Genomic DNA, 20,790 nt, shown 5'->3' with positions numbered 1-20,790 from the left:
GACCCCGGATTGCCCGCATTCACTATGTCGCCAGCTACCGTTGGCGGCACATTGAGATGAGATAATCAGGTGTTAGAAAATAGACTCTGGGGTTGTTTTGAACTTTGCAGCTAACAGGAAACAACCTCGCCAGGCCTCGCAAATGTTTAAAAGACAGCAGTAGAGGAGTGATGAGTCACATTTGCGCCCTTTGTCCCACATTGGCTAACATTAACTATGAGAATGTGTCTGTGGGTGTCTCACTGGTCGACAGCTGTTCATTCAAATAACAGAAGAGGATTGGAATTAGTAATAGCATTTGTCAACAACTTGTATTCCGTGTTGTTGTGGCTAATGTTGACGCTTATTCTTTTACTTCTCACCTCCTAGCCTTTTGGGCTCTATGCTGGCCATTTGTGTCCACCTGGCTTATTTTTTTCCAATCATTTTAGCTGGGTTAATGCAAATGTAATGAAACTTCCCAAGGGTGTGGATTTTTGTCTGTTTTTTAAATTTCCTACTTCAGCTACCTGTTGGCTCTACCGTGGCCACTTTTGGTTAAGTGAAAACTATGAAAAGTATTTTTTTAATTTCCTTATTTACTGGATTGAGTCATAAATTTGTGTAAAATGGGTTTCATTCCAGTCTAGATGCAAAACTGAAGTTTTATTTTTTTTTATGTTTTCTAACCGATTACATCAACTATCAATTTTCGGACAAGGAAGCAATTTCTTGTCGTAATCATCATTCATGTGAGTTCCCAAAAGAGGTGTTTTAATGGCTTAAAGCACTCCAATGGCGCAAATGACTGACATAATTTTGACTTTATAAAGTGGAGATACCCTCAACTAATGATGGAGGAGAATAACATTTTATTTAAGAAGTGGAAGCGCCCTGTGCTGGTTGTCGATAGACTGTATTATTAGCAAAATAAAGAACAAAAAGGTTACTTAAGAATTAGTGGTTGAATGGAAGGGATTGTTGCAAAGCACTTTAAACGTCTACAATGTCTTTTTTTAAAACAAGATGTTACCACAAAGCCACCGAAGATGACAATATCTGATATTTAGGTTTCGTTCATGTTTAGATATGTAATATATGTTTACGGGTAAATCAATGATACACTGTGCATGTATTTCACTTTGTCTGAAAACACCAGCTATAATTTTTTTTAGCAAGTTCGGGTTCAAACAATAATTTCATCAACCTATTGTTTTGCTTGTTGTTGTGGCATACACAGGAAGTCTGCTTGCTTGTTTTCTGGGTTTGGTCACGTGGTGTTCCGCATGTAGCGGATTGGCCAATTTCCAGAGGACTTTCAACTCGTCTCTCTGGTGCCGTCGCCAGACTATAAGGCCATGTGGAGCAGTGCAATGGCCGGCCAACAAGGCGACAGTCTTTGTCTGCGCAGGTCAGAGAGTAGGAAAACAAGATGGTCGTGGATGAAAATAGTGGTTAGCCTCACTAGCTCTGGCTATTCCGATTGGCACTAGTCTTTAAAATATTCATACCACCCAGATCACAGGACTTTTTGTGAAACGAGCGCAGCGGTTCGAAGAGAAGCTCCATGTTCGTTGCCAAAATGTTATGCCAAATAATGCACAGACGACAACTGTGTGCTAATGAGAACTTTATTCATCATAAGTTGTACGATCCAACATGCACCAGCCTTGCGACACTTTACAACATTGACTTCAAATGTCTTCCTTATACATTATACTTCATTATAGTCAACTACAAAAAAAAAACTTCAGTCATTCAGTCATTTATAATAATAAAAAAAAAAAAAAAAAAATCACCAAGGTAGTCATACAACCTGTGCATTTTGCAGGCAAACTGGTACTTGAAGGGTCAAAAAATGTCTAAATCATTTCAATGGGGAAAGTTGATTTTGAGATCCAAGTGATTTGAGTCACGAGTGTGGTCACAAAATGAATTGAACTCCGTGTTCATGATTCCCTGTCATGGAGTGTAACACGTCCTTCCATGCTCTCTCTCCCTCCCGCCAGTACCACATCAACAAGCTGTCCGTCATGTCGTCGGACAACCACATGAACAACAGCGAGAAGGAGGTGGACGAGGTGGACGCGGCCCTCTCCGACCTGGAGATCACGCTGGAGGGAGGCAAGACGTCCAATGCCCTGGTAGGAAAACACCCGCCGAATGAGCCTCCCCAAAAGTGGAACCATATGGAGTTCCACAAACATTTTCGGGCCAAAAAAATGCATCAAATGTAATTTGAAACTGGTTACGGGCCGGCGGATAGGGACACAGCCCTACCGCAAATCACAAAAATCCAGAAGTTTAAGGCAGGGGTGTCAAACTCATTTTTGTCAAGGGCCACATTGTAGTTACGACTTTCCTCGGAGGGCCGCTACAACTGTGAACCCATATAAATCAAAGATTACCTCATATACTGTAATTACATACAGTATACATAACACATTGATAAATAACCATTTTTGAAATCAGAAGCCTTTAAAAACATGTTTTTAGACCATTATATTTCTTTTCAAAGTGGGATTGGTAACACAAAAATGCTTGCAAATATCTCAATGGTATTATACCAGAACACAAAGAGCAATTTTGATTTGCTTTCGCGGGCCACATAAAATGGAGGGCCGGATCTGGCCACCAGTTTGACACCTGTGGTTTAAGGTCAAAGGTTTATACTATAATTGCCTAATGATGACACTAGATGGTAGAAAATGACTACTTTTTTTCTCAATAAAGCTGCTCAACTCACTTCAATAGTTCTTTGTCACAAAAATGCTACCAGATGGTAACAAAAAAACAACCTGAAAATACGTAAATTTACGAATGCCCAACCACAAATGCTGGAACTCACTATACAGTTGAAATGGGTTTTATGATGGCAGTTTGTGCCTGGAACTAATTAATCGTCATTTTTTCAGATGGGAAATATTGTATAGTTCCACTTTTAATAGGTTCCACTCTGGTCTGCATTCCTTGTTGTGTAATGAACGTTGAAACCAAATGAAACTGCTCGATACTCAGCTGAGCATGGCATTGTTTAACCTTGTTAATTGTTAGGCTTTTCCTCAGCTTCAGCTAACAACAATGATTGGATTTGGTCTTTTTTTGGTCAATGGTCTTTTTTTTTTTTTTTTCCCTCCCCCACCTTTCCTCGCAGGGTGACATCACGTCTATTCCCGAGCTGGCGGACTACGTCAAGGTCTTCAAGTAAGTCCACCTCGAGCTGATAACACAAGACAGCTTGTTCATTCAGAAAACCTTGCTAAAGTGGGGGTAGGGTGGCGCATTTATCCAAAAAGCAGGAAGCAGGAAATGGCCTTAAATAACTGCGAACACTGAGGCCTGTTTAATATCCATATTAGATTGTTTGCCATAGGCCTTTCTGTTTAGCTTTGAAGTTTAAGACTAAGCACGTTTTAAAGTGTATTCAGTCTTTGGCTTTGTGCCTTTGCTGACAGACTAATTGAAGGGCGGAGAGGGGGTCACATTGAGGTTGATTTGAAAATGCATTTCCTCATTAATGCTATTGCATCCCACCTTGGCTTGGCATCACTGCAAGGCTGAATTTACACAACATCGTGACAAATTTCAGATCAAACGTAGATACGAATCGGATATCTCCCAATGCGACTGCAGTGTAAACCGAGAGATTGAATCTACCCAGTTGATGCAAGGATGACATCAGAATACACCGATTTGTCATATACATTCACACACGATTTTTAACAAAATCTTGCCAATAATATTAGAAGAAAAATACCTATGCTACATCCCGATAGCTATTGAACTGACGGCAAAACATAATGAAGCGGCATGCACAGAAAATGTCAAATAAATTAAATCAGTTTTGCATTGTTTTGCTATAAAAATATAGTCTGAAGCTTTTTCTTTTTTTTTTTTTTTTTTTACAGACAAGAATTTAATAAAAACTGTCAATGAAACCTCTTTTTATTTGATATGCAGTGTTAAGAGGACATGCAGGGCAGATTATAGATGGCGACAGTGTCAATATTTGTATCACATTTATCAGTACTGCTTTGTAAATGACAGCGATACAGTACGTTGCAACATCAGTATTTTCCCCACCCTTATACACATGCATGACTACCCCAGAGAAGACCCACTGTGAATGAAAGAAGATCAATCAAAACTATATGAAATATGGTGTAAATAAGACATAAGAAACATTACAGATGTGCCAAAGATATAAGCAAAATTGTTGTGGCCAGTGGAATATAATGAAGCCCTGCTCTTTGTGGGGCATGGAGACCAAGCCCTGCCGCGAATAATGAATATCCACGAGGAAAACACTCAATGAAGCTAGTCCCCTCTGTTTAATATTGTTGTTTGGTAATAAGATGGCACCACAGCAATATTTTGATATTACATATGACTTTGGCCTGAGCAAAAAAAAATTGAGAATAAAGGAGTATAGGTTCCTCAAAAAATCCGCAAATAGATGAATGGCGCCCTGTGAAAGTGTGGGCGTTCACTGTAATGGTGAGTTTGCCTTCATTTTAACCAATGGGTGTATGTAATTTTTAAGAAATGTTCAAGAAATGCGGAGAGATTGTGGAAGATAGTCCACACTCAGCTCAACACAGATGTGAAGCAGCTCTTGTACAGTGCGTGTACAAATAATTATTAGTTAAGTGATTTACAGGAAAGCAAATTCTTTCAGCATGTTTGAATTTCTAAAGAAAAATCCATCATATTTCCTTTCATGTAAAGGAATAACCCATTTGACACATTTTCCCCTTGTGAATAGGATAATGTAGTGTTCCCACTAGATTTAGCTTGTATGGAAAAATAAAGCTATTGTTTTTTTTTTTTAACACCACTACTGTAATTCTGAAACTAACTGCATTAACTTCTATGTATGATGTATTTTCCAGACCCAAGAAACTGACACTGAAGGGCTACAAGCAGTACTGGTGCACGTTCAAAGACATCACAATTTCCTGTTACAAGAGTAAAGAGGAGGCGCACGGGACGCCCGCTCACCAAATGAACCTCAGAGGTGCATAAAAAAACACTGTCCTTTTCACACACGTATCTCATATGTCCTCTGTCTAACAAACGCCATGCTGTCATTGTAGGCTGCGAGGTGACCCCGGATGTGAACATATCAGGTCAGAAATTCAACATCAAGCTGCTAATCCCCGTGGCGGATGGAATGAACGAGATCTGGCTGCGGTGCGATACGGTGAGCCCGCCACTGTGGTTGTCAATAGTGCTGAATTTTTGAACACTTGGATTTGAGTTCAGTGTCAGGATTGTGGTGCCTTTTCCCCTAGGAGAAGCAGTATGCCCACTGGATGGCCGCGTGTCGTTTGGCATCCAAGGGGAAGACCATGGCGGACAGCTCCTACAACCTGGAGGTGCAGAACATCCTGTCCTTCCTAAAGATGCAGCACATGAACCCTGACCCACAATTCATCGAGCCCATCACCACAGACATCAACCCCGAGTGCCTTGTGTCACCGCGCTACCTAAAGAAGTACAAGAACAAGCAGGTGAGTCGGAAGTTGTAGTGTGTGTGTGTGATTGCCACTGGACAGTGCACGGTTGAGTGGGTACAGAAAGAGAACGAGAGACAACTAACAGCAATAGCAAAAGAAAACCATAGAAATAATAACACCCCTGGTACTCAGTTTGAGAGGGCATCCAGAGGAGAGAAACAAAAAAACAGTTTGTTTGAGAAAGGATGGAGAAGAAAAATGACGACAAAAAAGAAATAAAACCATAATATAACCTTTTAGTAGGTGGTTTGAGAGGGGGCAGACAAAAAAAAGAAAGCAGATGACAACAGAAACACCAGTGGTCCTTGGTTTGAGAAGGAACAGACGGAGAAGAGAGCAGCAACCGAAATTAAGAACAAAAGCTAATGTGTCGTTTGAGCAAAAAATGGGAAACAGCAATAGCAAGACATCTGCTGCTTCTTGAATTGAAGGGACAGACAGATATGGAAACATCCATCCATTTTCTGAGCCGCTTCTCCTCACTAGGGTCGCGGGCGTGCCGGAGCTTATCCCAGCTGTCATCGGGCAGGAGGCGGGGTACACCCTGAACTGGTTGCCAGCCAATTGCAGGGCACATACAAACAAACAACCATTCGCACTCACATTCACACCTACGGGCAATTTAGAGTCTCCAATTAATGCATGTTTTTGGGATGTGGGAGGAAACCGGAGTGCCCGGAGAAAACCCACGCAGGTACGGGGAGAACATGCAAACTCAACACAGGCGGGACCGGGGATAGAACCCGGGTCCTCAGAAGTGTGAGGCTGACGCTCTAACAAGTCGTCCACCGTGCCGCCTGATATGGAAACAATAAAAAGTAATAACAGAAGATAACAATAGTAATGTCATCTACTAGTGTGTAGTTTGAAAGGGGACGGCGAGAACAGGGAACAAATAGCAACAACATTGCTAATTCTGGGTTTTAGAAAGATTAAAAAAAAAATAAAAATAAAAAAAGACTGAACAAAAAAGCAATAGCAAAAGACCACAATACCAACCTGGACTTCGGGGCAGAAATCAATAACAGTACATTCTGGTAACCTGTAAGTAACTTGCGAGTGTGTCTTAAAGTAAGCAGTGTGCTCTCAGTGAGACACCATATGGTTTGCGTTGTGGCTGTGTGATTGTTTAGTGGGAGCTTGTTGACTTGTTGATGACTCTCTGCTGGGGGAGTGGGTTGGGACAGAGTGGCGTCTGATGCTTCCCAGATGGGCGCCTCCTGGCATCGGCCTTGTCTTACCCTGGAATGCTCTCCCCTCCTGTCCTACCAAGTAACACGTACTTCGGTAGACTTGAGGGTCCCTGGACCCCCCCGGCCCGTCCCTCATTGCCAGGTATGGCAATAAAAAAAAAAGTACGAAAGTAAAAAGTAGAAGTGAATTTTTACATATTTATTTTTACAACAGAGGAAAAAAATGCCATCCATCCATCCATTTTCTGTACCGCTTATCCTCTCTAGGGTTGCGGGCATGCTGGAGCCTATCCCAGTTATCTCTACACAAAATATTTTCCGTCTTTTATTACCTTACATAGTGCTCGTACTGAGAAGAGGGGGAAAAATAATAATAATGATAATATATTATGGTTACAGACATACTACGCAGAGGATAAAGTATATAGGATTTTTGGGGCTGATCGCCGATCAGCATAAAATTATCGACCGATACTGATCAAGCCGATCAGATCAGCGTAAAGTCTAGTGTGTGTATGTGTGTGTGTGTGTGTGTGTATATATATATATACACACACACACACACACATACATACACCTGTGAGTGTTATTTCATCTGTCTGCGTGTGTTGCTAAGGTTTGTGTTCAAATGTAAGTTGTTCAACGGTTTATAACTGCAGGAATCTCGGGACTAGTTTTGTTAGCTCTTCTATGACGTTTTCCATTATGTGTTGTAGCCTTCAACTTGTGGACTTGTGTAAGGCAAAGTTATATGGTTTGATTAAACACACAACGTGGAATTATCTTGGTTTTATGTTAGGTTTGACAGTAAACTTCAACTGCCAATGAAAAATGTTTCCCTTCGCCTTTTTGGAAGAATTTTTCACTATCTGTAAGTTCGCTGCCACAATCTAGCTCTTGTATCTCAAGTTTCTGCTTGCAAGTCAAAGCAAAAAAAATTTCCAAGTGACGGTGCGCATTTTACACAAAAACTCATACAAACTCATATTTTAGATAACTCGTTAATTTGGGGCAGCACTGTATGTTTTTTTCAGATTAGACAAGAATTTTTGAACGCCAAAAGCTTGTGATTTTTTTAGGCTCCCACAAGACAATGCATTTGCCACAAATTATTAGTGTACAGTAAAGGCCATAGATTGGTACAAGCAAGTTATTCCCAATCTGTTGCAGTCGTCTTTAATGCTCCCTGGTTCACGTTTCCCCATGTTGCTGCTGTCCCTTTTTTCCTCTTTTAAAAACCCCAAGATCTTAATCAAGATCTCAACCTCAGTTGACTTCTGTCTTTTTTACGTCGAGTTTTCATTTGCACAGCCTATTTGGACGAAGTAAGGGGCAGAAACTACAGATACCCGTTTTCAAATGTAGGGAGTAAAGGTAAAAAGTCTTCAGGAAAAATAAATAAGTACAGATACCTGCAAAATCTACTGAGAGTAACGAAGTATTTGAACTTGGTTACTTCCCATTGCTGCTTGTTGTTACCCGCATGCAGACGTGTCACATGTAAGTCAGGATGAATTGTGCTTTAACGTAATAATCAGCTGTGTGTGTGTGTGTGTGTGTGTGTGTGTGTGTGTGTGTGCGCGCGCGCGCGTGTGCATTGGAACAGCTGAGTACACTGCTGCCATCAGTGTGTTAGGAGGAGGGTGAGGTGGTCTCCATAGCTTACTCACGCCATGTGGTTACATTTCAATACAAATGTGCACTACAGTATTCAAAAGAACTGGTATCCTGTAAAAAGCGAACAGGACAAATAATACTGTGGGGGTCATACTGCCTGGGAAAATCAATGTCAGCTTTGATTCCCCCACCTCAAAGAGGACTTCCTGTTAACAGAAAGTCCCAGTGGAGACACACACACAGGAATTCCCCGTCCAAATCGCACACGTTAAGAGAAGAGAAAACAACACAATAACAATCAACTTCCTGGGTGTGTGTGGTCAGGAAAAACAAATGGCCAACAGAAATTACAACCTCTTGTGGGTCTAAGAGGAATTGCAGGATATTGTCATACACGAGCAACTTTTCGTGAATGGGTAAGAAACTGATATTTAGCGTTGATGGTCATTGAATAAGATTGAGAATTTGAGAGTAAAATTGAAAACTAGAGTCATGTGAAGAAAGCTTTCTAATCACAAGGGCTTGGCTAAAATGAAAAATGTGTTGTATATAAATACTGTATAGCCTACAGTGTATATATACTTTTTGTTCAATATTAATTATATCAAAATCACCACCCTCACAAATAGAAACCCCGTAGAAACAAATATATTAAAATATTAAGTATTATTAAAACTTATTTTAACACCCCCCCCCCCCCCCCCTTCCTTTTTTTGAACTATGGACCATACGAGTGTCCTGATTGTAGTTGGAGATACAGTAAATTAACTTTGTGGGAAAATACAAATAAAATAATATAAATAAATGTAACTTAAAATAATACAATAATACAAATAATTTTGTCAAAATGTAAAATGGATATAAAATGTACTATTTTGTGCCTTTTTTTTGTTGTTTTTGTGCATGCTGTGGAATAAAGTATTTGGTATTATGCACACACAAAAAAGTGAATGTAAAATATTTCAAAGAATGTGAGTAATCTCAATTAAAGTTTTGGATTAATTTATATCCCTAACACAATGCCTTCCTCATTCACAAATTAAAGTTTAATTTGGCAAAGATATGAATAATTTGGGATCAAATGTAGAATAAGCCGACATCTCAATGACTCACCACTAAATGTTCTTTTCTTTCCTACCTACTACATCCTTGTGGACATGATTTTACTTCCTGAGTCCAGTCGGTTTGATTCTTTCTCCTGCGTTTCTCATCCCTTCTGTCCTCCCTCTCCAGCAAGGCTTAATCAGGGATTTGGTAAGTTGATCCTGAGTGTCCACTGGGTGCATGTTTGATAACCTGACCACTTGTAGGTAGTAGCCTCCTCTCATGTAACCACATCTTAGTGTCAAATAGCAGTGAGCGTGCTAGATTTAGCTTCTAACCTGTTTAACACTTAACCCATCTCTGTGTTAAAGGACCACATATGTAATGCACGAGATGATCCGCTTCAATGATTAAGTCCCCACACTGGTGTTGTCTGCATTTATTTGGCTTTTATGTGACCGCTTAATGCCTTAGGAATGGGAAGTCATCAGCATCTGGAGTTCAACTTTCGACTCAAAGAAACAGTGTCTTCTTTTTGATTTAGCCACAGCTCAAATTCGTTAAAAGGCATAGAAGACTCTTTCATGCGGAGATCCTCCAAAAAATGGCCAAATAGGCAATAACAGGAGATCTGCCATTTGTGCCTTTTACACAGAACCCATTGAAAGTGGGATTTTGCAAAACTGTGCACGCTGTCATACAGTGACAGGGCATCACTCAATCTGATCAGTAGATGACGCCAGCATCTGGTGTCATGTGTAATGTAACATACTTGGCGGACAGCAACAGTTGCTGTCAACACAACAAGAGGGGTTGGCAAAACTTCACACATCTGTCCCGGCCTGTTTGAAATAGGGTTTCAAACCTGCACTAGGGTCTCAAACTAGGGTGGTGTTTCAAGCCTGGGTTGGGATTTTGAATAATGGCTTACAACCTGGGTAACGGTAGTAAACGAGGGTATGGGTTCAAACTAGGGTTAAGGTTTCAAGACCGGGTTAAGCTTTCAAACTAGTTTGTATTTAAAATTGGGGTTTTAATACAGCGTTTTGAAATAGGGTTTGAAGCCTGGGTTTCACTTTTGAACTAAATTGGGTTTTCAAAGTAGGGTTTCAAACTGGGTTTGGGAGTTTCAAATTAGGGTTACAAGACAGGTGTAGGGTTTCAAGCCTGGGTTCTAATTTTAAACTAGGATAGGGTTTAAAATTAGGCTTTTGGGTATCAAATTAGGCTTTAAAGACAAGTTTAGTTTCCAATTAGAGTTTCAACTAAGGGTGAAGGTCTCAAAATAGTGGTCGAGTCTTGGTTAGTGTTTCAAGTTGAGGTTTCAAATTTGAGTTTAAAGTAGGGTTTCAAAGGAGGGCTTCAAATCTAGGTTCAGGGTTGAAAGTAGGGTTTCTAGCCTGGATTAGGGCTGTCGCTTGCCTCTCTTACAGCTCTGATATACAGTACCACAGAAGGGAGGGAGAAAATTGCTTACTTGATCCCCCATTGTGGGTTGGTGACAGGAAAAGGTGGTGAGAAAACGGGTGTACATACATTCAATGCATGCAGTGTTGCATGGGTTGGAGTTCTCCTTTAGCCCTTGGTTGGGACATCAGCTCCTCTGTCCAACTTGGTGACACTATGTGGGGGTCTTGGTGATGGGTCATCAAACATACACAAGTAGCGTATAACGCGTGCATGCGTATCTGTATTTCAGATCTCAGCCCGCATCCTTGAAGCCCACCAGAACGTGGCCCAGATGAGTCTAATTGAGGCCAAGATGCGCTTCATCCAGGCGTGGCAGTCGCTGCCAGAGTTCGGAATCACTCACTTCCTGGCCAAGTACGATTTAGCCTTAGACGATAACATACAGTAGTAGTTCACTAAAACGTTGACTCAAAATGCCTATACAGTGAACCCTCGCTACTTCGCGGTTCGACTATCGCGGATTCACGACTTCGCAGGGTTTTTCAGATATGGACATTATTACAGTACCCATCTTATTTTTTTAATTTAATTTCAATTGTTATTGCTAAGTAGTGTGCAATAATGTGAAATGATTATCCTATAAATAATATGATAGAGAGGGTTTTAAAAGGTCAAAATACACTTTAAATAATTAAATCAATACGGTGTCTCTACTTCGCGGAAGTAGAGTCCTGGAACCTAACTCCTGCGATAAATGAGGGTTCACTGTACATTGTAGTGATTAGGGACTATGGAATGAGTGAATTATTCCGAACGCAGTGAATCGTTCATTCATTCCCTACACCCTAATCACTGTTGTAGGGATTTTTAAATGGTGAACCACATGGCTCACTGAAAGGTCCACTAAAAATTCCTATGCTGTCCAGTGATTAGGGAATGAGTGAATGATTCCGAATGCAGTCGGTGCGTTTGGAATCCTTCACTCATTCCCTACTCCCTAATCGTTACGATTTTGATATAGTGGATCGATAGGGATTTGGAAATTTGGAAGCGGGCCCTTCCGTCACGGTACCCGCTCACACACATCTGCGATCAGGTTCCAGGGCGGCAAGCGTGACGAGCTGATTGGCATCACGTACAACCGTCTGATCCGCATGGACGCCGGCACCGGGGACGCCATCAAGACCTGGCGCTTCAGCAACATGAAACAGTGGAACGTCAACTGGGAGATCAAGATGGTACAAAACACCTTAGCTTAGCTTTAGCTGTTTCAAATAAAGGTTTGTAGCCTTGGCTAGGATTTCAAGGTAGGCTTTCAAATTGTGATTTCTAGCCAAGGTTTGAGTTTCAAATTAGGGTTTGAAGCCATGGTTAGGCTTTTAAATTAGGATTTAGTGCCTTGGTTGGGGTTTCAAAGTATGATTTCAAACCAATGTTTGGGTTCAGGGCCTATGTTAGAGTTTCAAGCCATGGTGGTTTTCATCTAATGAATTTGGGACTTAAGATTTAAAAGTAGGCTTGCAACTAAGGGCTTCAAACTTGGGTTAGAGTTTCAAATTTCAAATCTTGGGTTCGGGCTTCAAATTATGGTTTCAAATAGGTGTTAAAGTAAGGTTTCAAAGCACAGTTACAATTTAAAATGGATTCAAACCGGGGCTTGGATTTCAAATTAAGGTTTTTGGCAGTGGTTACGGTTTCAAGACTGTGTTAAAGTATGTTCTCAAATTAGGGTTTTAAGCATGGGTCAGGATTTAAAGTTAATGTTTCAAAGTAGGGTTTCAAACAAGTGTTCAAATTTCAAACTAGAAACCAGGTTTCAAATTCAGCTTTCAAGCATTGGTCTGGATTTAATGTAGGGCTTCAAGCATACACAATGACGTCACACACAGATGCTAACGGCAATAGCATGGAGCCTCAATATGCATCTGTTATCCGTCTTCTTTTTGTTTGTTTGTCTGGCGCCCTCTGCAGGTGACCGTGGAGTTTGCGGACGAGCCCAGCCTGTCGTTCATCTGCGCCGAGGTAGACTGCAAGGTGGTCCACGAGTTCATCGGGGGTTACATCTTCCTGTCCACGCGGGCCAAGGACCAGAACGAGACCCTGGACGACGACATGTTCTACAAGCTCACCAGCGGGTGGGTCTGAGCGGACCTAATGAGTAGGACCACCACCCGCTCACTTTATCAGAACCGAGTCCATGGATTGCCACGCTCTTGGTTCCCACTAGTAAAGCGCGCGCTACATGGTGGCTAGTTGAATTTTATGGCACTCGTAGTGTGCACTTTTGCCTCACTAGTAACATGTAGTTGACCTACTAGAGAGGACAAAGAACGTACTAGGAGATGGACCTCAAGCTAGATATCGAATAAATAATAGTATCCTATTTATTCAATATTCTTGGTATCTACATATAATTGACAGTTCAGCATACTAGTAGAATGACCGACCGTCTTACCAGTAATGTTTTTGTACACTACTGTAACATTTTTGCATGCTTGTAGTACAACTCTGGCATACTAGTAGGACAACTACCAATTACTAGTGAGGCAGAACTACCAGGGGGTACTTTGGTGCTATGAGTAAGAGCCAGGAGGTTACTAGTGTCTGACACATCCCTATATGCGAAGTCATTTGCGCATTTATTGGATTTCCTACTAGTGCCCTGGTGTCCATGTACAAATGTGGTCTTTGTCCTCACTAGTAAGTCAATTCAGCACAGTAGTAGAACAACGAGGTCGCACTAATAGGACAACTACATGTTACTAATGGAAATTAATCTTAGTCCTCACTAGTAAGACAATTTGGTGCACTAGTAGCATGATGAGAGATCAATAGTAGAATGATGAGAGTGGACTAGTACGATGACCTGGGCTCACTAGTAGGATGACCGGAGTCCACTAAGAGGACAGCTACTACTGAGGCAAAACTACTAGTTGGCACTTTGGCACTACTATTAGGGTCCATGAGGCTACTAGTTTGGGACACATGCCTCTATGGAAAGCGGTACTTTTCCTCACTATTAAGACAATACAGTGCACTAGTAGACTGAGTGGGGCAAAATAGCAGTAATAAAAGCATGCAGTTTTCAATGAGTGCACTGTTTTGCCTCACTAGTAACACATAGTTCTTCTACTAGTGTGAAAAATGTCATGCCGTTGAAGAAGGCAGTAGTGGAAACCGCATTACCAGTTAGAAACGACACTCATTCTACTAGTGTCATGAATTGCCTTACCAGTGAGGACAGCGCGTACTAGTACCTGGACACGTCGGCGATCTAGTATGATATCGAATAACTGCTCAAAGGGCTTTCCCCAGCCTCTCCCCTAGGTCCTAAAAGCCACCCGCTCCCCTGTAAGCACTTGGACACCATAACATTGAATTTGGGCTACTTGGACTATCTTCCACTAAGACACCACACCCACTTTGCATGAAGTGTTAAGTCACTTTTAATATTGAGCAAAATTATGAAATATTACTATCCGCATTGTTTTTTTTGTTTTTGTTTTAATACACTCGGTCTAACAAAACGGATGTGTAAAATAATCCTCATATTACCTCTACCCGTCTCTCACGCCACATAGTATTATTCGTCTTCTCAATAGGATTTGTATGAGAACGCACCAGCAAAGGCCACACACCACCCCACAATGAATTATGCAAGCAACATGAAGTATTATTATTTTTTTTGTAACTAATGTAAAAACACAGCTTTTATAGAATTGTACAGTCTTTTTCTCTCTGCTTTGAGGGGTAAATGTTTGTGTGCGTTTGTGCACGCGTGTTTGTGCGCAAGTGTGTGTGCGTGTGTTCTTAACGTGACGAATGACAGCGCGTATGCCATTGTCAGTCATAACGTTAAGATGAAAATATCCTAAACTTACGGAAATGCATAAGTTTCTTTTACTCAAACACTACTTTGCAGCTTTTTGTTGTCGTCCAAAAAGTATTTTACGAAATATGAAGTTGTCTTCGTTTTTTTGTTTTGTTTGCCATTCTCATGTCAGGAGTGACGTTGCATGTCCTGTTCTTGTTGTTTTTGACTGTAAAAATACATGCATTTATTTTAAAAAAAATAAAATTAATTTTTATTTAATGCCTCACTTGATTTCTTTCGGTTTAATTCAAAATGTTTCAAAGTTCAATATTTTTTCTCCAAATTCGGACTGTTCTAAGATTAGAAGTTAAAAAAAAAAAAAAAAAAACATCCTGGGGGATAAAAAATCTGATTGTCAGAAAATTACTTTTTTTAAAGAAACAAATTTGACTTTAATCAGATGAATGCACTATACAATAGTTAAAGAATTTTCTTGAAAAGGTATGACCTTGGGGGGGGGGGGGGAATGCGACTTTGTTCTTAGAAACAAGACTTCTCCTATTACAGCTCGGTTGTAACATTACTTCTCATGTGAGTGGCAGTAAAATTCTAAATACTGTAAAGTGATTTGAACCTTGCACCTTGTATTGTTTTTCCAGTTTAAAATAAATAAATAAATAATAATGGTACAAAAGGAGTTTGCAACAAAAAAAATACACATCACACTTGCACTAACTACATTTTCCCACCAGAGGGGAGTGCAGTAACTTGGATTTGGCTTCCCAAAGTTGACCCCCTCTGAAGGATTCTTACTTCTCTCCATTGTCAACACCAATCAAACCGCACACAGAGGAGAGATGATAGTAGAGTGGTTGCCTTGTCTTTCCATTTGCACATTTAGATGAGCGGGCATCGTATCGGGCACCTGCTACAACTCACTCGGACAGAAAAAAATGACGGAAGAAAGTTTTAGTTTTGAAGTGTTTTTATTTTTATCTCAGTAAAAAGTGAATGTAAATTAAAAAAAAGTTAACCCATTTTGTGGGGAAATTTTAAAAAAATATAAAAATTTGCTCAGAGATTTTTGTAAAAAAAACAAAAACATTTTCCCTCAAAAAATAGAGCATCCTTAAAAATGATTTTTAAACTAAATTCTCTAAGCAGAGTTGATTGTTTTCCATGTGACCATAATTTTCTTTCACCTAGATTCAACTTCAGTCATTACCTGACACTTTTGCTATGCTTCGTCAAATTGCCTGGTGGAATACATTGTGGTCATCCAGGGAAGTCTTTGTCCCCCCCCCCCCCCAAAAAAAAATCCTTGAAAAATCAGGAAAAACAACACACCAACCCGAGTATTGACACCAAATAATGCTTAATCTCCTTGTATCCTAGCCAGATGCACTACATCATTACTCAGAGTCAGTGTGGCCACTTGAGAGCCACATCAAACCAAAAGTGACTTGTTTCCATGGAAAACTACTAAACATGACATGATGCCAAGACTCTAATGATAATATCATCAGTTCTGTGTCGCAGTGTTCTCATCTAGTCTTGTCGAATAACAAGACTTTTTTTTTTTTTCCTCTTCCTCCTCAAACAATTTGTCTGGACTGATGTCATCCGTAAAGAACACCATTACACATTGAGACTTTTGGATGCTAATGTGCCGGTATAGAGCCGGTCTACCCTTGACGACATGTCACGTGACTACAGGGCCAACCAACATGGAGCCTCGTGCTGCTGCTGTTGATGATGATGGTGACGTTCCCTTTCATCACTTCTTCACTCAAAAGAATAAAAACAAGTGACGTTAAGAAAAAAGTCACATTGGGGAAAATGGCTTTGCGATGATGTGACAATGTGGTGACGTTCATGGCTGGTGAGGCACTGACAGAGTCAGATTTATAAATTTATGAGACCGCGTGGCAGCCTGACATATAAAACTGGCCAAAAATGTTTATAGATGACATTTTTACATAATTGGCCATAAGGAGCATTGCATTCACAGTGTTTTAGAGAGAATGTATTTTACCATAGCAATTTCTTAGGTGTTAAATTACTTAGTGGTCGGGGTTGAACGACTAAAGATCTTTTGTAGTCGAATACAATGTGACGAAAGTCGAATTGAAGTCGATTAATTGGTGACATCACTGATGTTTTTATTTGCACAGTACAGCGGTCCCCAACTTTTTTCGTGTCACGGAGCAGTTGCATGTAAAGACACATTTCGACAATCCGGAAAAGAAACAAATAAAAACAAATGATTAAAAATACAACTCATCATGACGCTGAACGTAATTAGTGGATTAGAGTCGTGTGCGTGTTTCCCTTTAACAATCCAGTTGCTCTCATCTTGTATTTCTAAGCGTAGCATGTCGTAGCCAGGCTCCCAAAAATCAAATATTTGTCTATTTGACTTGACTTATTGTATTTGAGAATAGACTTGCTACCAATCTAGTTTTTGGTCAAATATTCCCACACTCTTATAGCATCCAAAGAGCCATATACTGTATTATACTGACATCAGTGTTTTGCGATGTTGGTTTGTGTTTTATCGTACAACTTCTACTATAAATAAAGTTCTCGTTAGCACACAGTTGTTGTCCGTGCGTTAATAGACAACATTTTGGCGACCAGAAGCTAGCGAGGCTAGCCGATATTTTTCTCCACCGCCATCTTACTTTCATACTCTCGATGCGTGCGAATGAATGAAGATTGTATCGCCTTGCTGGCCGCACATTTCGCTGCTCCAAAAAATGTTTTAGTCTGGCGAAGGCAGCAGACAGGCGAGTCGAAGTCTTCTGGAAATTGGCCAATTGGAAGACGAGAGGCCAAAACAAGTGATTAGCGATTAGTCAACTTCTTTACGAGTGTACCACGTGGTTTATTTTCTGACCTAATGTTTGAAGCAGATCTGGGAAGAACACTTTGCTCGCTCAAGCAGGGCAGAACAGACATCATCCGCTTCTTCTCAGCACTCATTTTCTTAAGACGCGCGATTCGAAAAAAGCTTGGTAATAAGTCACATTTTTGCTCAGAACACAACGATGACAATCGAGTCACCCGCGATTCTAAAAAAAAAACTAAAATTGGGGCATTTGTAAGTCAAAGTACCAGTGTACTATTTTATTCCCAACTAAGTTCTCAGGAGAACGTGATATAATTTAACTGTTCTGGTGAGTTTACTTTCAGTAATGCAGAATTCCAAAGCAGCGGTGATGGATCGGCGTATGAAAGCCATTACTAGTGACTGGCTCGGCACGTATACATGATGGATGGCTGATATCTGCTTTAAATCTCTGTTCAAGTGGCTGTCTCGCCCATTCCTAAGCCACGGTTCAAAACTGCTGTGAGGAAAAACAAAGCGTATAAGAATAGCTTTTTTTGTCTTAAAAGGTCAGGCGGGGAATTTCGATGATCTGTTAATAAAAATCATGAATATTTCAGTGTGTGTGGTAAATATGTAAAATACGAGTTACACATTTTGAATTGAACCACCGAAATAGGTTCTCCGTGCTATTCCAATTTATTTAGATGCAACAAAAACATCTTTATCTATACTCGTGAACAATTAACCATTAATTATTATCTTCATCAAAAACCCAAAAGAAAAAGCTAAACAAACCTCAGAGTTGTTCTTTTGATGCTTGCTGAAGAGGCACATTTTCTCCAATATTTTGCTCAAAATTCCAACAATAGTGTGTCACGGGTGTTCGATTTTAGAGATTCCAGTGTACATTTTTGAAAGACGGAGAAAACAATTGTGGTATGTGAAAGAATCACTGAATTCAATGTTCAAACATGCATAACGTTACCTCATTTTTTATTTTATTTTATTTTTTACTCAGGACAGTACATTTGTTAAGTACAATTCAGATGTATTTAACCTTGAAGTACAACTCATTGTCATTTAATGATTTAGAACTGTTTGTTTTGGAACGTCTTTATAGTCACAATTTTCATTAAACGTGTATGTGCAATACATTTGACTTCAATCATTATTTAAGCACAGTGTTAGTGTTCCAACTGCTTAATTCTACAGTGGCTTACAATAATAGGAAATATACTTTGTAGGAATAAAAAGTTTGAAAACCACAGTGGTGGGGAACTCCGTCCCCTATATTCCCATTTTTTAAGTGTTACTAGTTCTACAAGTGTATTAAGGAGATCCATCCCTCAGTTATCGGCAGTTCCATGTTTACCCGGCTCACCACGGGGGCCGAGGCACCTGCCCACAGCACCCTACTCGATCCAGGCCGCACACAGCCCAGGCCCATCTCCATGTGGGTGAGAGGATGTTTATGTGTTGTAGGATTCAGGGAGGAGGGAGGGGGAAAAAGTCGGACATGTAAGCCAAGGGGAACAATGTGCCAGGTAGGCCTCTGATAGCAACCCTCCACCCGCCTCCTTTGGGAGCTCTTCTCATGACTGAATGACAATTGATGGGAACAGAGGAGGAGATGTGGGGCGATTAACCTCTAAACCTCTATGCGGACAAACTTCAAGATGTTTCATTAAATACGTTTTCTTTGGAACGCTTGACAATGTTTACTAGGAGATCTTCTGCAGACACACACATGAAGTGCTGTGCATCTTGTCAACTACAAACTATCCTCCTTGAGGTGACACCTAAACCCAAAGCGTGTAGTCCAGAAGATGTTCCAGAGAACCTAAAAGTCGGATTTTCCTAGAAGCTATTCGGTCAGTGTTCTTTCCACACTCACATATTACACGTGTGCTCATGTTTACATACCCTTGGAAAATTTGTAATATGTTTAGCATATATATATATATATATATATATATATGCACAAAAAAACTAATGAGATGGTCCCCATTCAGTCATAAGTCATATTGCCAGTATTGGACAATTTCTGCCATGGTATGTATGTGTGTGTGTGTAAATATAAACATGCCAATTTTTGGTGCTTTTAATGTGTGGGTTCTATGTGTGTACATGTCCTAACCCACGAGTCATAAAAACAGAAGACTACAAGCTCCCTAAACCATAAATTCACCACCTAGCCAACCCAAAAGATCACGGCACAAAAAAAAAACAAAAAAAAAAAAGAAAACAACTACATGCATCCAAGCACCACTTGAGCCATAAAAAATGTGCGTTTTTCAAGCTCATGTGTTGGGAAACTGCTCTGCAGTCTGCCGTGGCCTGTAGCCTGGCGTCGTCAGTACGAACCTGGACACGGTCACACCTCTTTCATCAGGAGTAAATCAGCAGTTAGCTTTTTCCCTCCGGAGACGAAGCTCCCTGTTCTCCCAAAGTGACTGGCAGGAAAAAGCCAATGCCCTTTGATCCCCCACTTTTTTTTTTTTTTTTTTGTGGTATACCCCGCTAGGAAACAGTGACTCATTACTTAGAGCAGGTTTACTCATGTCAGGGAGGTTTTACTTCTGCCTTTCCACAGTTTCCACAACCGTCTTGTTGTTGTCCTTCCCTACGGACCTCCCTCGCAGCAAACCTCTCATCTGCATTTACTGAGCTTGTTGAAATCAAAGTTGATGGTCTCAAAGTAAGCAGAAAAATTTCAGAGGAAAACATTTTTCTCCCTGTGGATTCTCCAAACGAACAGGTTTCCACATGGTGCTGCAGATGGCGGAGCAGCTTGCTGTAGTTGTGTGTTCAAAGAGCCAGACAAACTTGTAACTTGAGAAGCTTAAACGAGGAACATTCAGACTTCATTATTAGCGACTGCCAGCTGCCAAGTACATGGTTTCATTCACGCTGTATGATTAGTGAATAATTTGTAGAATTTCGCCACGGGTGAGAGACAACCGGGTTTGTTCATGGTTGTAATGAACTCTGGTGGGATTTCTCTACCAGTGCAGATTAGATGTGAACACAATCATGTGAACCCTGGTGTCTTCCAAGACTGCTTCACCAGGTGAGTCTGGGTAACCCAAAAGGCAGCCGTACTGTTGAAGTTTGGGTATTGTTGCACATTTTTCCTTAAAACGCTGTCCAACGGCATTTTATCTCTTTCGTTGCCATCCGTTGTCAACCTCCTATCTACGCTTTAAGACGATTTTGAATTTTTAACATGAGACTCTCAGTGTTCCACTGCATGAATCGGTAAAGGTGTGAAGCTGAACAAGCCCAGTAAAACGTGTTACTACCGCCGTGTTTTAACCAGTTCAGGGGGTCATCAGTTTATGACGGTGTTTTGGTCCTAATTTGTACATAAGTCAGAAAATG

At 40.6% G+C, this 20,790-nt stretch overlaps 1 protein-coding gene across 4 annotated transcripts in view; it reads left to right on the top strand.

Annotated features, from left to right (window-relative positions):
* fermt2 (FERM domain containing kindlin 2) overlaps positions 1-14,855 on the top strand; it is a 52,650-nt gene extending 37,795 nt beyond the window's left edge. For 2 of the 4 annotated variants that reach the window (XM_061794568.1, XM_061794570.1), the window contains 9 exons: positions 1,989-2,123; positions 3,134-3,183; positions 4,872-4,996; positions 5,076-5,182; positions 5,274-5,492; positions 9,542-9,562; positions 11,052-11,176; positions 11,859-12,000; positions 12,734-14,855. In XM_061794568.1, coding sequence (XP_061650552.1) covers positions 1,989-2,123; positions 3,134-3,183; positions 4,872-4,996; positions 5,076-5,182; positions 5,274-5,492; positions 9,542-9,562; positions 11,052-11,176; positions 11,859-12,000; positions 12,734-12,907 — 1,098 coding nt within the window. In that variant the 3' untranslated portion in view covers positions 12,908-14,855. The remainder of the gene's footprint in view (positions 1-1,988; positions 2,124-3,133; positions 3,184-4,871; positions 4,997-5,075; positions 5,183-5,273; positions 5,493-9,541; positions 9,563-11,051; positions 11,177-11,858; positions 12,001-12,733) is intronic. The other 2 variants (XM_061794569.1, XM_061794571.1) reach the window with 1 other exon arrangement.
* The last annotated feature ends 5,935 nt before the right edge of the window (positions 14,856-20,790 follow it).

This window comes from Phyllopteryx taeniolatus, chromosome 13 (genome assembly GCF_024500385.1).
Source record: "Phyllopteryx taeniolatus isolate TA_2022b chromosome 13, UOR_Ptae_1.2, whole genome shotgun sequence".
Taxonomy (NCBI): domain Eukaryota; kingdom Metazoa; phylum Chordata; class Actinopteri; order Syngnathiformes; family Syngnathidae; genus Phyllopteryx; species Phyllopteryx taeniolatus.
The sequence above is the reverse complement of the archived record's forward strand: the minus strand, read 5'-3'. Positions and strand labels throughout refer to the sequence as shown.